The sequence below is a fragment of the Pseudophryne corroboree genome, chromosome 2 (assembly GCF_028390025.1).
Source record: "Pseudophryne corroboree isolate aPseCor3 chromosome 2, aPseCor3.hap2, whole genome shotgun sequence".
NCBI lineage: Eukaryota > Metazoa > Chordata > Amphibia > Anura > Myobatrachidae > Pseudophryne > Pseudophryne corroboree.
In genome coordinates, this window is record NC_086445.1 from 177,353,859 (window position 1) to 177,372,359 (window position 18,501).

The following is an 18,501-nucleotide window of genomic DNA, read 5'->3' on the forward strand; positions in this document are numbered from 1 at the left end:
CAATACAATCCTATTTCATTCCCATCCGATAGGAGCAGTGATTGTTCAATTTACCTATGCAATACAATCCTATTTCATTCCCATCCGATAGGAGCAGTGATAGTTCAATTTACCTATGCAATAAAAACACTGCTATGCAATACAATCCTATTTCATTCACATCCGATAGGAGCAGTGATTGTTCAGTTTACCTATGCAATAAAAACACTGCTATGCAATACAGTCCTATTTCATTCACATCTGATGGGAGTAGTGATTGTTCAATTTACCTATGCAGTAGGTCTGGCCTAGAACAAACTAAAATGATGTGTAAAATTAGAGCTGGCCAGTGTATTTGTGTGCAGTATGCAGGAGCATTCAGTGCTCACCGTCAAATTCTTCACCTGGACAAATATATTGCATCTAACGCTAAATCAGCCCCATAATGTCTACTACAACATACAGTATGCAAAGAGACTTGGGCTGAGATGTATTAATAAGCATTGGCGAGAGATATAGTACCAACCAATCAGCTCCTGTCTTTTTTCAAACACAGCCTGTAACATGACAGGAGCTGATTGGTTGGTACTTTAGCTCTCTCCAAGCATTGATTCCCCTTAGCCTATTAATGTTGACTTTTTGCCACATCCACCATTCAGCATGACAGAACAGTAATATAACTTTAAGAAGCTGAGCAGCCATCATGATTCATTCATTATCAAAATTTTACATTAAACATTGTTAGTAGATCAATTATTAATTAAGTGTACATGTTCTATTTAAACAAATATGAATGTGTCTCCAGGTGCCGTGGCTTCATGCAATCAATGCAGCACTGGGGGCTATTGTGTTTACCATGGTAAGTAGTAGCAGTTGCTGTTTTTCTGTGATCTGTTCCTATACAGTATGTACACACATTACCAGTACCTACATCCCGCCACCAATCCCGACAGTCGGCATGCCGACTCTGAGCCCGCAAGGGGACTTGTTGCGCTCGCCCGGGATCCCGGCGTCGTGATTCTGATCAACCGGATCCCAGCCGCCGGTAACCCATACCCAACCCATACACACAATACACTGATATAACACAGGACTGTGTATTACAAACCAGTTAAATGATCGTGATGTAGTCAGGATCCCGGCCGTCAGAATACCGACGCCGGGATCCCGAACGCCAGAATGCAGGCAGCGCTGCCACAGCTATTACCACTCCTGGGTGTCCACGACACCAATAGAGTGGCAATAGAACCTGTGGCGAGCCACCGAGCCCACAGCGTGGCGAGCCCGCAAAGGGATTTGTTGCGCTCGCCCCCCTGTCGGCATTCTGGCGGTTGGGATCCCGGCGTCGGTATTCTGACCGCTGGGATCCCGTACCCAACCCAAATGGTCATGTCATCAGTATATAGCTTGTCGGAATATAAGATTACTAATACACTGGCAGATCTGTACTTTGGTCCAAGCAACCCATCTCTGGCCAATACGAGCAAAAGTTCAGTTGTTCATTATACCCCTTTTCCACTATAAGCACGGGTCGCAGCCGTGTCGCCTGACACGGCTGCGACCCGTGCTACAGCACCCTTTCAGCAGCGCTCACCAACCCGGCATATTGCCGGGTTGGTGACGCTGCTAGTGACGCGGTAGGGGCGGCGCTGGAAGATCACATGATCTCCCAGCGCCGCCCTCCCTATACACTGTGAATGGGAGCCGTGTCTCCTCGACACGGCTCCCGTTCACACGGCTAGCTACCCGGGTAGGATTCCCGGATCACTTGATCTGGGAATTTGCCGGGGGACCTGTTTCCACTAGGGAAAAACACGGGTAAATGCGCGCCGCCGCGCATTTACCTGTGTTTTAAGGAGCTAGTGGAAAAGGGGTATTACTCTCAGTGAATAACCAGGTCCTTTGGAATATAAAAGAAAAAACATTTAGAGACACTCTACACTATAATATTTAATAATAAAATAATCAGATGCTCATTCGAGATTACCCTATTAAAATAAACAATTATCTAATTACGCAAATTAGCATATTAAATACAGTTTATAAAGAGATTCAGTAAAACTGTCCAAGGGATTCTATAAACACTCTGTGGCCACAGATTTAGCACTCAGTAATATACATGCAAATTGTTTGTCTTAATTGTCATCTCTGCATAGGTCTCCTTTGAGTTGTTAATTTCTTTATTGAATAGAAGCAATAGAAATTAGCAGATTGGGACCCATTAGTTGATTTGCTGCAGCCACAACAAAGTTATTCCTTTGTAATGTAATTCGTTTGGTAGACTAATTGATGTGCACTCTGGCAGATTACTGTTAGCATCTCACTGGGCCTCCCGGGGTATGTGCGCACTCCACAAAGGGCTTCAGACTGCGATTGCTGCCGCTGCAGCGATCCAGTCTGAATTACCTCCATAGTTCTACAGGTGTTAAAGCCAGAAAAAGGTGTGTCAGGAATTAGCAAACAGAGGTACAGAAGAGAATGTCAGCTGTTCACATGCCTCCTCTAATCTTTCAGTGCTGGATGATACAATTGTCTAGAAAGGATATCTGGCTTCTGATTGGATGGAAACAGCACTCTTCTATCATAAGTGATCTATTATTTCTATGTGTCTAACTTTAACTTTAGTTAATATATAAAGTGGCAATGGTCCCTCTCTGATTTACTGTACAAGAGGAGAGGTAAAAAATTAGACAGGTGGAAAACCGCTCTACCATTGCCTGCTGGTATGAGGTTATTCAAATCGAATGTCTGAATCATTTCCTAATGAATACAGGTTGAGTATCCCTTATCCAAAATGCTTGGGACCAGAGGTATTTTGGATATGGGATTTTTCCATATTTTGGAATAATTGCATACCATAATGAGATATCATGGTGATGGGACCTAAATCTAAGCACAGAATGCATTTATGTTTTATATACACCTTATACACACAGCCTGGAGGTCATTTTAGCCAATATTTTTTATAACTTTGTGCATTAAACAAAGTGTGTCTACATTCACACAATTCATTTATGTTTCATATGCACCTTATATACACAGTCTGAAGGTCATTTAACACAATATTTTTAATAACTGTGTGTATTAAACAAAGTTTGTGTACATTGAGCCATCAGAAAACAAAAGTTTCACTATCTCACTCTCGCTCAAAAAAGTCCGTATTTCGGAATATTTCGTATTTCGGATATTTGGATATGGGATACTCAACCTGTATATCTTTTCACATGTCAAAGTTTCTCATAAGAATGTTTGTTTTCCACAGTTCTTGGCATTTGACACCCAGATATTGATGGGAAACCGGCGATACTCTCTCAGCCCTGAAGAGTATGTCTTCGGAGCACTCAGCATTTATCTGGATATAATATACATCTTTTCATTCTTACTCCAGCTGTTTGGCTCAGCCCGAGACTAAAGAGTAGCAGCTAGTAATCACATAAGTCTGCAACATGTGCCTGCAATACAGCCCAACCACCGAAAATGTATTTTTTTCAGCCTAGCATAGAAATCTAGACCACCGACATTTCAGATCTATGTTTTTTACCAACAGTAAAATTTAATACAAAATGCAATCCATGTTGTTTGATAAGCGTTTTGCTAATGTTATAGAGATTGTGGTATAGTTTTAAATGAGTAGTAACATATGAATGCATGGAAATCAAACAAATGGCGGTCACTAAAAACCCAACAAAAGTGGAGTCGCAAATAGGTTTTAGGATTAATCTGTAGCGTTGCATCCATATAGCAGCATTTAACAGAATCAGTATGTAATACAGACGACAGGCTCCTAAAGTTTGAAATCCCATGAGTAGAGGCTATTTCCCCCTCTCCCCGACCCCCTAACTCTAACCCTCTGTTCCCGCAGCATAACCCTAACCCCCCCCTTAGTTCCTGACCCTAACCCCCCCCCAGAGGTGCCTAAACCTAGCACCCCATCCCTGTTGCCTAAACCTAACCATCCCTATCCTGTTGCCTGACCCTAACCCCCCTGGGGGTGCCTAACTTTCCCTCCCGCAGCCTAACCCAAACCCCCTGTGTGGCGGCTAAACCTAATTCCCCCTTTCCTGTCCGTAAACCTATCCCACCGGCTGTACTTACAATCGGGATACCGGTTGTCGGAATTCCGGCATCAGTCTCCTGCCCCTTTTGGAGTTCCGGCATCGGTATCTCAACAGGTGTCGGGATGTCGACTGCATCCCCATTTAACATGCGTTAAGACTGTATCTGAAAATGCTGAACTGGAAAAGCCAACGAGTACTTTTTGACCATAACAGATACACATGAAGTTGTTACCAACCAGCATTCCTTGGCAGAAACTTACTTGTTGAAGATAGAACTGAAACCTAATGTATGTAGTTTCCAGCCACTGACAGGTGTGTAGTGTTACATTTTCAAATCACAGGAAATTTATCAACAGTATTTAAAGGATTTAGCACATGCCTTATAGCATTAGTTGGTGCTTAGTTAATAGAAATGTAATGTTGCTTTCTAATTGTTAGTTAGTTATATACAGTTATGTATTTTCTTGTCATCTGCACTGACCATCACACCAGCACGATAACACACATGTGAGATGAGGTAATAAATTCTATGCATGATACTTATTTTTGTATCCCATCTGAGCTATGGTTACTGTGAGCTTAGCGCTGACATGCATATTGATATAATAAATACTATTAGTTCACCTTCCGTTATTTCATCTAATTTGTTTATATACAGTAGGCCAGTGCTGATAATCTTATTCCAATCATATCAGTTAGCTCACGTGTGTGTAACCTCTAAGTCAGGACAGTGTCTCCGAGACATTGTGCTGCCTCCATATGAGTATACCTGCGCCTGAATGCACTCTTGTCACCCACTCCCCATCCAAAGTGGGCAGTCCTGGTGGCTTGATGACATGATTTGTATTCAACCGGGTTATCATTGCCTTGATCCTGCTTTGTATTTCAGGGGGTGGGACCACAATGACAGAATCCTGGGCCCCTAAAGAGAATTGTTTTTGGGGTCCCCTGGTTGTCATAATACATTCTACTGGACACTGCCTTTCTGGGGTCCAAGGTGAATGCTGATATTCTGTTGAACACTGATGTATGGGGTCCACTTAAAAAAAGGTTGTCCTCCACTAGTTTAAATGGGGCTGCCAGACGATCAGAGTGACTGTACAGTGTTTTCTGCAATCACCCTTCAAATATAATTATTTAAAAGACCACTTAAGATAAATTACAGATTCATTTATGTACGATAACTACTAATAACATGTTTGTCATAACTGAACATGTTTGAGATTGTGAAGTTGAAATTGTGAGGGAACATAACATACTTCCTGTCCATAAACCTATTGCATCCATCATTCATAACATGCCTGCTAACTAATCACTACCATGGCTTCCATTCAGTTACACAACCAATGGAAGTAAAATGTAATATAACTTAAGTTACTGTACGTCAAAGTATGATAATTGTTATATGTACTGTATAGATTTTTCCCTTTATCATGGGATATGTTAACAAGATGCTATATTATAATCAAGGCAACATAATTTCTCCTAGTCCTAGAGGATGCTGGGGACACCGTAAGGACCATGGGGTATAGACGGGATCCGCAGGAGACATGGGCACACTATAAGACTTTGAATGGGTGTGAACTGGCACCTCCCTCTATGCCCCTCCTCCAGACCTCTGTTAGACTCTGTGCCCGGGAGTGACTGGACACACACTAGGGGAGCTCTACTGAGTTTCTCTAAAAGACTTTATTGTTAGGTTTTTTATTTTCAGGGAGACCTGCTGGCTACAGGCTCCCTCCATCGTGGGAGTGAGGGGAGAGAAGTCAGACCTACTTCTTCTTAGTTCAAGGGCTCTGCTTCTTAGGCTACTGGACACCATTAGCTCCAGAGGGTTCGATCACTTGGTTCGTCTAGCTGCTTGTTCCCGGAGCCGCGCCGTCACCCCCCTCACAGAAGCCAGAAGAGAGAAGCGGGTGAGTATTAGAAGAACAGAAGATTTCAGTGACGGCAGAAGACTTCAGTAACAGAGGTACAGCGCAGCGGTCGCGCTGCGCTCCATGCTCCGACACACCAACGACACTCACTGGGTTCAGGGCGCTGGGGGGGAGCACCCTGGACAGCAAGTTACTGATGTTCTAAAACCTGGCATAAAAAGCTTATTCGGTGGCCGGGCACCGGGTCCCATACCCCCGCCAGTATAAAGCTGCACGCCATTGCTCCCGCGCCGACGGCTTTACAAGGGTGCATTGGGCGGGGGGGGGGGGCGCCCTGGGCAGCAATATATACCTTTCTCTAACGTCCTAGTGGATGCTGGGGACTCCGTCAGGACCATGGGGAATAGCGGCTCCGCAGGAGACAGGGCACAAAAGTAAAAGCCTTAGGATCAGGTGGTGTGCACTGGCTCCTCCCCCTATGACCCTCCTCCAAGCCTCAGTTAGATTTTTGTGCCCGGCCGAGAAGGGTGCAATCTAGGTGGCTCTCCTAAAGAGCTGCTTAGAGTAAAAGTTTTGTTAGGTTTTTTATTTTCAGTGAGTCCTGCTGGCAACAGGATCACTGCATCGAGGGACTTAGGGGAGAGAAGTGAACTCACCTGCGTGCAGGATGGATTGGCTTCTTAGGCTACTGGACACCATTAGCTCCAGAGGGAGTCGGCACACAGGTCTCACCCTGGGGTTCGTCCCGGAGCCGCGCCGCCGACCCCCTTGCAGATGCCGAAAAGTGAAGAGGTCCAGAAACCGGCGGCAGAAGACTTTTCAGTCTTCATAAGGTAGCGCACAGCACTGCAGCTGTGCGCCATTGTTGTCAGCACACTTCATAACAGCGGTCACTGAGGGTGCAGGGTGCTGGGGGGGGCACCCTGGGCAGCAATGATAGTACCTTATTCTGGCTAAAAATACATCACATATAGCCCCTGGGGGCTATATGGATGTATTTAACCCCTGCCAGGTCTCAGAAAAACGGGAGAAGAAGCCCGCCGAAAAGGGGGCGGGGCCTATTCTCCTCAGCACACAGCGCCATTTTCCCTCACAGAAATGCTGGTGGGAAGGCTCCCAGGCTCTCCCCTGCACTGCACTACAGAAACAGGGTTAAAACAGAGAGGGGGGGGGCACTGATTTGGCGATATGACTACATATATTAAAAATGCTATAAGGGAAAAGCACTTATATAAAGGTTGTCCCTGTATAATTATAGCGTTTTTGGTGTGTGCTGGCAAACTCTCCCTCTGTCTCCCCAAAGGGCTAGTAGGTCCTGTCCTCTATCAGAGCATTCCCTGTGTGTGTGCTGTGTGTCGGTACGTGTGTGTCGACATGTATGAGGACGATGTTGGGAGGCGAAGCAAATTGCCTGTAATGGTGATGTCACTCTCTAGGGAGTCGACACCGGAATAGATGGCTTATTTAAGGAATTACGTGATAATGTCAACACGCTGCAAGTCGGTTGACGACATGAGACGGCCGGCAAACATATTAGTATCTGTCCAGGCGTCTAAAACACCGTCAGGGACGTTATAATGCCCATTTTACCTCAGTCGGTCGACACAGACACGGACACTGACTCAAGTGTCGACGGTGAAGAAACAAACGTATTTTCCTTTAGGGCCACACGTTACTTGTTAAGGGCAATGAAGGAGGTGTTACATATTTCTGATACTACAAGTACCACAAAAAAGGGTATTATGTGGGGTGTGGAAAAACTACCTATAGTTTTTCCTGAATCAGATAAATTAAATGAAGTGTGTGATGAGGCGCGGGGTTCCCCCGATAGAAAATTATTGGCGGTATACCCTTTCCCGCCAGAAGTTAGGGCGCGTTGGGAAACACCCCTTAGGGTGGATAAGGCGCTCACACGCTTATCAAAACAAGTGGCGGTACCGTCTCCAGATACGGCCGCGCTCAAGGAGCCAGCTGATAGGAGGCTGGAAAATATCCTAAAAAGTATATACACACATACTGGTGTTATACTGCGACCAGCGATCGCCTCAGCCTGGATGTGCAGCGCGGGGGTGGCTTGGTCGGATTCCCTGACTGAAAATATTGATACCCTTGACAGGGACAGTATTTTATTTACTATAGAGCATTTAAAGAATGCATTTCTATATATGCGAGATGCACAGAGGGATATTTGCACTCTGGCATCAAGAGTAAGTGCGATGTCCATATCTGCCAAAAGATGTTTATGGACACGACAGTGGTCAGGTGATGCAGATTCCAAACGGCACAAAGATGTATTGCCGTATAAAGGGGAGGAGTTATTTGGGGGTCGGTCCATCGGACCTGGTGGCCACGGCAACTGCTGGGAAATCCACCGTTTTTACCCTAAGTCACATCTATGCAGAAAAAGACACCGTCTTTTCAGCCTCAGTCCTTTCGTCCCCATAAGCATATCTGCCCAGGGATAGAGGAAAGGGAAGAAGACTGCAGCAGGCAGCCCATTCCCAGGAACAGAAGCCTTCCACCGCTTCTGCCAAGTTCTCAGCATGACGCTGGGGCCGTACAGGACCCCTGGATCCTACAAGTAGTATCCCAGGGGTACAGATTGGAAAGTCGAGACGTTTCCCCTCGCAGGTTCCTGAAGTCTGCTTTACCAACGTCTCCCTCCGACAGGGAGGCAGTATTGGAAACAATTCACAAGCTGTATTCCCAGCAGGTGATAATCAAAGTACCCCTCCTACAACAAGGAAAGGGGTATTATTCCACACTATATTGTGGTACTGAAACCAGAAGGCTCGGTGAGACCTATTCTAAATCTGAAATATTTGAACACTTACAAAGGTTCAAATCAAGATGGAGTCACTCAGAGCAGTGATAGCGAACCAGGAAGAAGGGGACTATATGGTGTCCCGGGACATCAGGGATGCTTACCTCCATGTCCCAATTTGCCCTTCTCACCAAGGGTATCTCAGGTTCGTGGTACAGAACTGTCACTATCAGTTTCAGACGCTGCCGTTTGGATTGTCCACGGCACTCCGGGTCTTTACCAAGGTAATGCCCGAAATGACGATTCTTCTTCGAAGAAAATGGACGACCTCCTGATAAGAGCAAGGTCCAGAGAACAGTTGGAGGTCGGAGTAGCACTATCTCAAGTAGTTCTACGACAGCACGGGTGGATTCTAAATATTCCAAAACCGCAGTTGTTTCCGACGACACGTCTGCTGTTCCTAGGGACTGGACACAGTCCAGAAAAAGGTGTTTCTCCCGGAGGAGAAAGCCAGGGAGTTATCCGAGCTAGTCAGGAACCTCCTAAAACCAGGAAAAGTGTCAGTGCATCATTGCACAAGAGTCCTGGGAAAAATGGTGGCTTATTACGAAGCGATTCCATTCGGCAGATTCCACGCAAGAACTTTTCAGTGGGATCTGCTGGACAAATGGTCCGGATCGCATCTTCAGATGCATCAGCGGATAACCCTATCTCCAAGGACAAGGGTGTCTCTCCTGTGGTGGTTACAGAGTGCTCATCTTCTAGAGGGCCGCAGATTCGGCATTCAGGATTGGATGCTGGTGACCACGGAGGCCAGCCTGAGAGGCTGGGGAGCAGTCACACAGGGAAAAAATTTCCAGGAAGTGTGATTAAGTCTGGAGACTTTTCTCCACATAAATATACTGGAGCTAAGGGCAATTTATAATGCTCTAAGCTTAGCAAGACCTCTGCTTCAAGGTCAGCCGGTATTGATCCAGTGGGACAACATCACGGCAGTCGCCCACGTAAACAGACAGGGCGGCACAAGAAGCAGGAGGGCAATGGCAAAAACTGCAAGGATTCTTCGCTGGGCGGAAAATCATGTGATAGCACTGTCAGCAGTGTTCATTCCGGGAGTGGACAACTGGGAAGCAGACTTCCTCAGCAGGCACGACCTCCACCCGGGAGAGTGGGGACTTCATCGGGAAGTTTTCCACATGATTGTGAACCGTTGGGAAAGACCAAAGGTGTACATGATGGCGTCCCGCCTGAACAAAAAACTGGACAGGTATTGCGCCAGGTCAAGAGACTTTCAGGCAATAGCTGTGGACATTCTGGTAACACCGTGGGCGTACCAGTCGGTGTATGTGTTCCCTCCTCTGCTTCTCATACCCAAGGTATTGAGAATTATAAGACGTAGAGGAGTAAGAACTATACTCGTGGCTCCGGATTGGCCAAGAAGGACTTGGTACCCGGAACTTCAAGAGATACTCACAGAGGACTCATGACCTCTGCCGCTAAGAAGGGACTTGCTTCAGCACGTACCATGTCTGTTCCAAGACTTACCGCGGCTGCGTTTGACGGCATGGCGGTTGAACGCCGGATCCTAAGGGAAAAAGGCATTCCGGAAGAGGTCATTCCTACCCTGGTCAAAGCCAGGAAGGACGTGACCGCACAACATTATCACCACATGTGGCGAAAATATGTTGCGTGGTGTGAGGCCAGGAAGGCTCCACGAAGAAATTTCAACTCGGTCGATTCCTGCATTTCCTGCAAACAGGAGTGTCTATGGGCCTCAGATTGGGGTCCATTAAGGTTCAAATTTCGGCCCTGTCGATTTTCTTCCAGAAAGAATTGGCTTCAGTTCCTGAAGTCCAGAAGTTTGTCAAGGGAGTATTGCATATACAACCCCCTTTTTGTGCCTCCAGTGGCACTGTGGGATCTCAACGTAGTTCTGGGATTCCTCAAATCACATTGGTTTAAACCGCTCAAATCTGTGGATTTGAAATATCTCACATGGAAAGTGACCATGATGTTGGCCCTGGCCTCGGCCAGGCGAGTGTCAGAATTGGCGGCTTTGTCTCACAAAAGCCCATATCTGATTGTCCATTCGGACAGGGCAGAGCTGCGGACTCGTCCCCAGTTTCTCCCTAAGGTGGTGTCAGCGTTTCACCTGAACCAGCTTATTGTGGTACCTGCGGCTACTAGGGACTTGGAGGACTCCAAGTTGCTAGATGTTGTCAGGGCCCTGAAAATATCGGTTTCCAGGACGGCTGGAGTCAGGAAAACTGACTTGCTGTTATCCTGTATGCACCCAACAAACTGGGTGCTCTTGCTTCTAAGCAGACGATTGCTAGTTGGATGTGTAGTACAATTCAGCTTGCACATTCTGTGGCAGGCCTGCCACAGCCAAAATATGTAAATGCCCATTCCACAAGGAAGGTGGGCTCATCCTGGGCGGCTGCCCGAGGGGTCTCGGCATTACAACTCTGCCGAGCAGCTACGTGGTCGGGGGGAGAACACGTTTGTAAAATTCTACAAATTTGATACCCTGGCTAAAGAGGACCTGGAGTTCTCTCATTCGGTGCTGCAGAGTCATCCGCACTCTCCCGCCCGTTTGGGAGCTTTGGTATAATCCCCATGGTCCTGACGGAGTCCCCAGCATCCACTAGGACGTTAGAGAAAATAAGATTTTACTTACCGATAAATCTATTTCTCGTAGTCCGTAGTGGATGCTGGGCGCCCATCCCAAGTGCGGATTGTCTGCAATACTTGTACATAGTTATTGGTACAAAAATCGGGTTATTATTGTTGTGAGACATCTTTTCAGAGGCTCCGCTGTTATGCTGTTAACTGGGTTCAGATCACAGGTTGTACAGTGTGATTGGTGTGGCTGGTATGAGTCTTACCCGGGATTCAAAATCCTTCCTTATTGTGTACGCTCGTCCGGGCACAGTATCCTAACTGAGGCTTGGAGGAGGGTCATAGGGGGAGGAGCCAGTGCACACCACCTGATCCTAAAGCTTTTACTTTTGTGCCCTGTCTCCTGCGGAGCCGCTATTCCCCATGGTCCTGACGGAGTCCCCAGCATCCACTACGGACTACGAGAAATAGATTTATCGGTAAGTAAAATCTTATTTTTTTTAAGGGTGACTACGCAATATACAGTGTGTGGACATTGTATAGGGACCCCCGCTGGCATAAAAAATGCTGTATTACTAGCGGGCTGAAGCACGCCGAGAAGGGACGGGGCTTAGCCCTCACAACACTTTCAGCGCCATTTTTCTCCATGTCCCCGCCATAGCAGTGAAAACAGTACAAACGTGGGGGGGCACGGTGTTTAGTGCTATATAGACAATATAACACAATGTTAGATAAATGGGCTTGTAATACTGTGTGTTGTGCATGTATCCCTGTGTGTTCCCTGGTCAGATATACCCACTATAGCTTTTTAGTCGACATGTCGACAGGCATGAGTGCTCTGTCACAAACAGTTAGGGGATCGCTGTCGGCATCGCCGACGCCTGCTGGTTCTTGAAGCAGTAGATGCAGTGTCAGCAGGTCGGTAGTTGTTTGCTTGGCAAAAGTAAACACTGTAGGGGAGACACAGTGGTATGTAGGTGACCCTGTCGGCACCAACTGTTGTTACTGAGTGTACATTAACATGCTGTAACTGCCTTATACCTGTATATATATTTATATGTATATGTATTGTATGGTTCCTTGGGCCTGTAGCTCGAGCACAGACATGGTAGTATGTGTGGAGGAGTGTTATTAAAATGATATATGTATACTTCCCTCGAACCTCTCAGGGTCACCAGAATGTTATTTTGCTGGTTACTACTCCCTGTTGTCGACGATTACTAGGTTTTCTGTCGACCATACGGTTTCCTGTTAGATCCACAACTGGGGCTTTCAGTACATGGTCATACACATTCAGAACACATTAATGTCACGAGGGGCCCTATGGTTCCGGACAATCCGCAAAAAAAAAAAAAAAATATATATATATATATATATATATATATATATATATACATAATATGTGTGTATTTGTGTATTACATTATGATTTATAATGAATGCTGAGGTAAAAGTATTCTTTCTCATGTGCTGGTCGCTCTGTTGATAAAGCTCTAGGTCGGCCGTGACGAGCAGATCCTCACAAGGAGTCCGAATGTTTATTCTTTTCCCGCTGCGGATTGAATACTGTGAAAGTCAACTCCTGGTCGACACGGGGCCCTGTCACACAGGATCGTACACAGGAAGCTAAGTGATATTTTATTTCTATGCTCGGGAGTTATTTGCATTACATGCACATGGGGGAGTGTTTCTTTTCGGAAAGGCATCCGATAGTATTACCCTATATAGAGAGAGGGGATGTTTCTAAACTGACTCCGAGAGATACTGGAGTGTTTCCCTGGGACAGTGTACCGCTGTGTGGGGAGGCCTCAGTTCAGTCAATCTCGGCGGATACCACTGGTAAGTCTAACTTCATGAGTTAGATTCCCTCACAACGGTTGGTGACGCATTCTGTTGTGGGATGCAGTCATTTTAACCGGTTTGATACCGTTCTTTTTTTTTTCCCTTTCGGGGAAGATTGTGGAAGGTGAAAAGGTAAGAGTTCTGCAGCCTTGTTAGGTTCGCAGAAGCGGATGTCGTTTTCTGTTTCTACCACATCCACCGCAGGTCGCTGGGTCTATCTGGCTGGAGCCCACTTCGGTGGGAACTCGTCTACTACTCTTCAGTCAGTCCGGAATGGACTTGGACCTGTGAGTTAATTATGGAATCCAAAGGGGGACATGCTGGAGTTACAGATGATTCCCCTCACTGATTTTTTGAATAGATCTTACCGATTCCCCTCTGGAAGGGGAGGTAGTACGCAACGTCATACCAGAGTTGCGTCAGATTCAGGACATTGTCCTGCTGTCCCTGTAAAAAAAAAAAAAAAAGTTTGTTTCTCTCTGACTGTTCTTCAACACAGTGAATGGCTGTTGTTCCCAATGACGCAGATGTCGGAGGTGGGTATCAGAGTAGATACTGAACGGTGGAGGTTCTGGGTTTTCCTGTGGAAAGAGGTCTGAGGATCCAGAGTCGGATCAGATTTGCAGTGGCAATCCATCAATATGTCCCGTTGATGAAGCAGTTGGTGCGGCCTATGAGGCTTTTCGGTGAGCAGGTCACCTGCCAGAGTGGTTTTCACGGGGCCAGTTGGAAATGTGGTCCGGGTCTCACCTGCACATGCGCCAGAATATAATCCTAATGGCCAGGATATCGCTCCTGTGGTGTCTGCTCAGTTCTCACCTCCTTGAGGGACAACGGTTCGGAATCCAGGTGGAGATCCTGGTGTCCATGCATGCAGATCTCCAAGTATGGGGAGCGGTCCTAGTAAGGGAAGTGTTTCCAGAGGAAAAGGTCAAGCTGAGAAGCTTGTCTGCAATAAGTTTTCTTGAATTCAGAGCTATTTTCGGTGAACATAGGCTTAGTGTTCTGCCCGTGTTAATGCTGTCGGACGACTTGGCAGCAGTGGTGTAAGTAAGCCGCTATGGTGAAACAAGGAGCAAAGTGGCAATGGCAGATGCTGTAAACGTTTTCCGCTGGGTGGAAAGTCTGGTAAACGCTATATTAGCAGTCTTCGTTCCGGATGTGAACGACGGAGAAATAGATTCCTCTGCCAATGTGATCTCCACCCGGGAGATATGCTGTCGTTATAGAGAAGTTTCACTGAAGTGAAAAGTCTTTGAGGAGTACCTCAATTGGACAGGTTGGCGTCTCGCCTCAACGGGAAATCTCAGGGATATTGTTCCAGGTCAGGGGACACTCAGGCTATAGCAGTGGACGTCCTCGGGCCACTTTGGGTGTTTTCAGTCGGTCTATGTGTCCCCTCCGTTTTCACTCTTCTGAAGGTGATAAACGAAAAACGAACAACGGTTCAGGCGATCCTCATTGTTCCGGTCTGTACATGGAGGGCTTGGTATCCAGCTCTTCAAGATTTACTCTTAGAAGATCCATGGCCTCTTCCTCTACGTGAGGAACTGTTACAGAAAGATCCGGGCGTGTATCAAGACTTACCGCGGCTGAGTTTGACGGCGTGGCGGTTGAATGCCATATCCTAGTCAGAAAGGGTATTCCCAGGGAAGTCATTTCCACTTTTCTTCAGGCTAGAATAGAAGTAACGACAAAGCCTTACCACCGGGTTTGAAGAAAATATGTGTCTTGGTGTGAATCCAAGAGGGTTACGGCGGAAGGTTCATCTGGGTCGTTCTTCTCCAGGCAGTCCTAAAGTTAGGCTCCATTCAAGTGCGATTTCGGCTTTTTAAATTTTCTTTCAAGAAAGAATTGGCGACCTTTCCGGAAGTTCGGACCTTCGTGGAAGGAGTGCTGCACATCCAACCTCCATTTGTGCCGCACATCCAACCTCCATTTGTGCCCCCATTAGCACCGTGGGACCTTGACCCCGTGTTAACTTTCTTGTGTCACAATGATTGGAACCTTTATGAAAGGTTGTGTTAAAAAACTCTTGGAGAGTGGTCATGCTTTTGGCTTTGGCGTCCGCACGGCGGGTGTCGGAAGTAGCGGCTGGGTTACACAGAAGCCCCTGTTTGATCTTCTAGGTGGAAAGAGCGAAATTGAGAACTCGGATAATAGTTCTACCAAAAGTGATTTAGGTGTTTCGCAGAAACCAGCCTATTTGATGCCTGTGGTTACTTAAGCATTGGCTGATTCAAGGTCTCTCGATGTAGTCAGTGCTTTGAATATTTATGTCGCCAATTTGGCTCAGATTGGGGAAACAGAGGCTCTGTTCGTCCAATATGCTCCCAGCGTGATTGGGGCGCCTGCGTCTCTGCAGTCTGTTACACGCTAGATCTATGATACGATTCGGCGTGCTCGTTCTAAGGCTGGATTGCCGTTACCGAAGTCGGTGGTGACCCATTCTACTAGGAGGATGGGCTCTTCTGGGGCGGATGCCCGAGGAGTCTTGGCGGTTCAACTTTGCCGAGCAGATACTTGGTCGGTTTCAAACACTTTTGCTAAGCTCTATAAGTTTGATACCCTGGCTGATGGGGACCTCATGTTTGCTCAAACGGTGCTGCAGAGTCGTCCGCACTCTCCCGCCTGGTCTGGAGCTTTGGTATAAACCCCATGGTCCTTACAGAGTCCCCAGCATCCTCTAGGACGTAGGAGAAAATAGGATTTTAATACCTACCGGTAAATCCTTTCTCTGACGTCCTAGTGGATGCTGGGAACTCCGTAAGGATCATGGGGAATAGACGGCTCCGCAGGAGACTGGGCACATCTAAAGAAAGAATTAGGACTATCTGGTGTGCACTGGCTCCTCCCCCTATGACCCTCCTCCAAGCCTCAGTTAGATTTCTGTGCCCGGCTGAGCTGGATGCACACTAGGGGCTCTCCTGAGCTCCTAGAAAGAAAGTATAATTTAGTTTTTTTATTTTACAGTGAGACCTGCTGGCAACAGGCTCACTGCACCGAGGGACTAAGGGGAGAAGAAGCGAACCTACCTAAGTGGTGGTAGCTTGGGCTTCTTAGGCTACTGGACACCATTAGCTCCAGAGGGATCGCACACAGGACCCGACCTCGTCGTCCGTTCCCGGAGCCGCGCCGCCGTCCCCCTTACAGAGCCAGAAGCAAGAAGGTCCGGAAAATCGGCGGCTGAAGACTTCGGTCTTCTCCAAGGTAGCACACAGCACTGCAGCTGTGCGCCATTGCTCCTCATGCACACCACACACTGCGGTCACTGATGGGTGCAGGGCGCTGGGGGGGGGGGGGCGCCCTGAGCAGCAATAAATAACACCTTGGCTGGCAAACTGACACCATATATAGCCCCAGAGGCTATATAGGTGTATATTAACCCCTGCCAGAAATCTTAAAATTGCGGGAGAAAGCCCGCCGAAAAAGGGGCGGAGCCATCTCCCTCAGCACACTGGTGCCATTTTCCCTCACAGCTCCGCTGGAAGGATCGCTCCCTGGCTCTCCCCTGCAGTCCTGCACTACAGAAAGGGTAAAAAAGAGAGGGGGGGCACAAATTTAGGCGCAGTATAATATATATGCAGCTATAAGGGGAAAACACACTTTATAGGTGATATCCCTGTGGTATATAGCGCTCTGGTGTGTGCTGGCATACTCTCCCTCTGTCTCCCCAAAGGGCTTTGTGGGGTCCTGCCCTCTGTCAGAGCATTCCCTGTGTGTGTGCTGTGTGTCGGTACCGCTGTGTCGACGTGTATGATGAGGAAAATGATGTGGAGGCAGAGCAAATGCCTGTAAGTGTGTTGTCACCCCCTGAAGGGTCGACACCTGTGTGGATGGACTTATGGAAGGAATTACGTGACAGTGTCAGCTCCTTACATAAAAGGTTTGACGACATAGGACAGCCGGCTACTCAGCTTGTGACTGTTCCAGCGTCTCAAATGTCATCAGGGGCTTTAAAACGCCCGCTACCTCAGATGGCAGACACAGATGTCGACACGGATACCGACTCCAGTGTCGACGATGATGAGACTAATGTACCCTCCAATAGGTCCACCCGTTACATGATTGAGGCAATGAAAAATGTATTACACATTTCTGATAGTACCCCAAGTACCACAAAAAAGGGTATTATGTTCGGTGAGAAAAAACTCCCAGTAGTTTTTCCTGCATCTGAGGAATTAAATGAGGTGTGTGCGGAAGCCTGGACTTCCCCCGATAAGAAATTGATAATTTCTAAACGGTTATTGGCAGCGTACCCTTTCCCGCCAGAGGATAGGTCACGTTGGGAAACATCCCCTAGGGTAGATAAAGCGCTTACACGTTTATCAAAACAGGTGGCACTACCGTCTCCGGATACGGCCGCCCTAAAGGATCCTGCCGATAGAAAGCAGGAAGCTACCCTAAAAGCTATATATACACACACGGGCATTATATTGCGACCAGCGATTGCATCAGCATGGATGTGCAGTGCTGCTGCTGCGTGGTCAGATTCCCTGTTGGATAATATTGATACCCTGGATAGGGACAATATTTTGCTGACAGTAGAGCATATAAAAGACGTTGTCTTATACATGCGTGATGCACAGAGGGATATTTGCCGGCTGGCATCAAAAATAAGTGCAATGTCCATTGCCGCCAGAAGGGGGTTATGGACTCGGCAGTGGTCAGGTGATGCCGATTCAACGGCCCCAAAACACAAGAGGGCTCGAGGCGCGTCCTTTCTGCCGAGAGGCAAAGGTAGAGGGAAAAAGCTGCAGCATACAGCCAGTTCCCAAGAGCAAAAGTCCTCCCCCGCATCCGGTAAGTCCACAGCATGACGCTGGGGCTTCACAGGCGGACCCGGGTACGGTGGGGGCCCGTCTCAGAAATTTCAGCACACAGTGGGCTCTCTCACAGGTGGATCCCTGGACCCTTCAAGTAGTATCTCAGGGGCACAGGCTGGAATTCGAGACGTCCCCCCCCCCCGCCGTTTTCTAAAATCTGCCTTACCAGCAACTCCCTCTGCCAGGGAGGCAGTGTTGGTGGCTATCCAAAAACTGTATTCACAGCAAGTGATTGTCAAGGTACCCCTCCTTCAGCAAGGAAAGGGTTACTATTCCACAATGTTTGTGGTACCGAAACCGGACGGTTCGGTGAGACCCATCTTAAATTTAAAAGCCTTGAACACTTATATCAAAAGGTTCAAGTTCAAGATGGAATCGCTCAGGGCGGTTATTGCGAGCCTGGACGAGGGGGATTACATGGTCTCCCTGGACATCAAGGATGCGTACCTACATGTCCCCATTTACCCCCCTCACCAGGAGTACCTCAGATTTGTGGTACAGGACTGTCACTATCAGTTCCAGATGCTGCCGTTT

At 47.3% G+C, this 18,501-nt stretch overlaps 1 protein-coding gene across 1 annotated transcript in view; it reads left to right on the top strand.

Moving 5' to 3' along the window:
• The window catches only part of FAIM2 (Fas apoptotic inhibitory molecule 2), a 148,804-nt gene extending 144,139 nt beyond the window's left edge, over positions 1–4,665 (top strand). Inside the window, exons 11-12 of the mRNA XM_063952051.1 lie at positions 785–838; positions 3,242–4,665. Coding sequence (XP_063808121.1) covers positions 785–838; positions 3,242–3,391 — 204 coding nt within the window. The 3' untranslated portion in view covers positions 3,392–4,665. The remainder of the gene's footprint in view (positions 1–784; positions 839–3,241) is intronic.
• Positions 4,666–18,501: the final 13,836 nt, after the last annotated feature.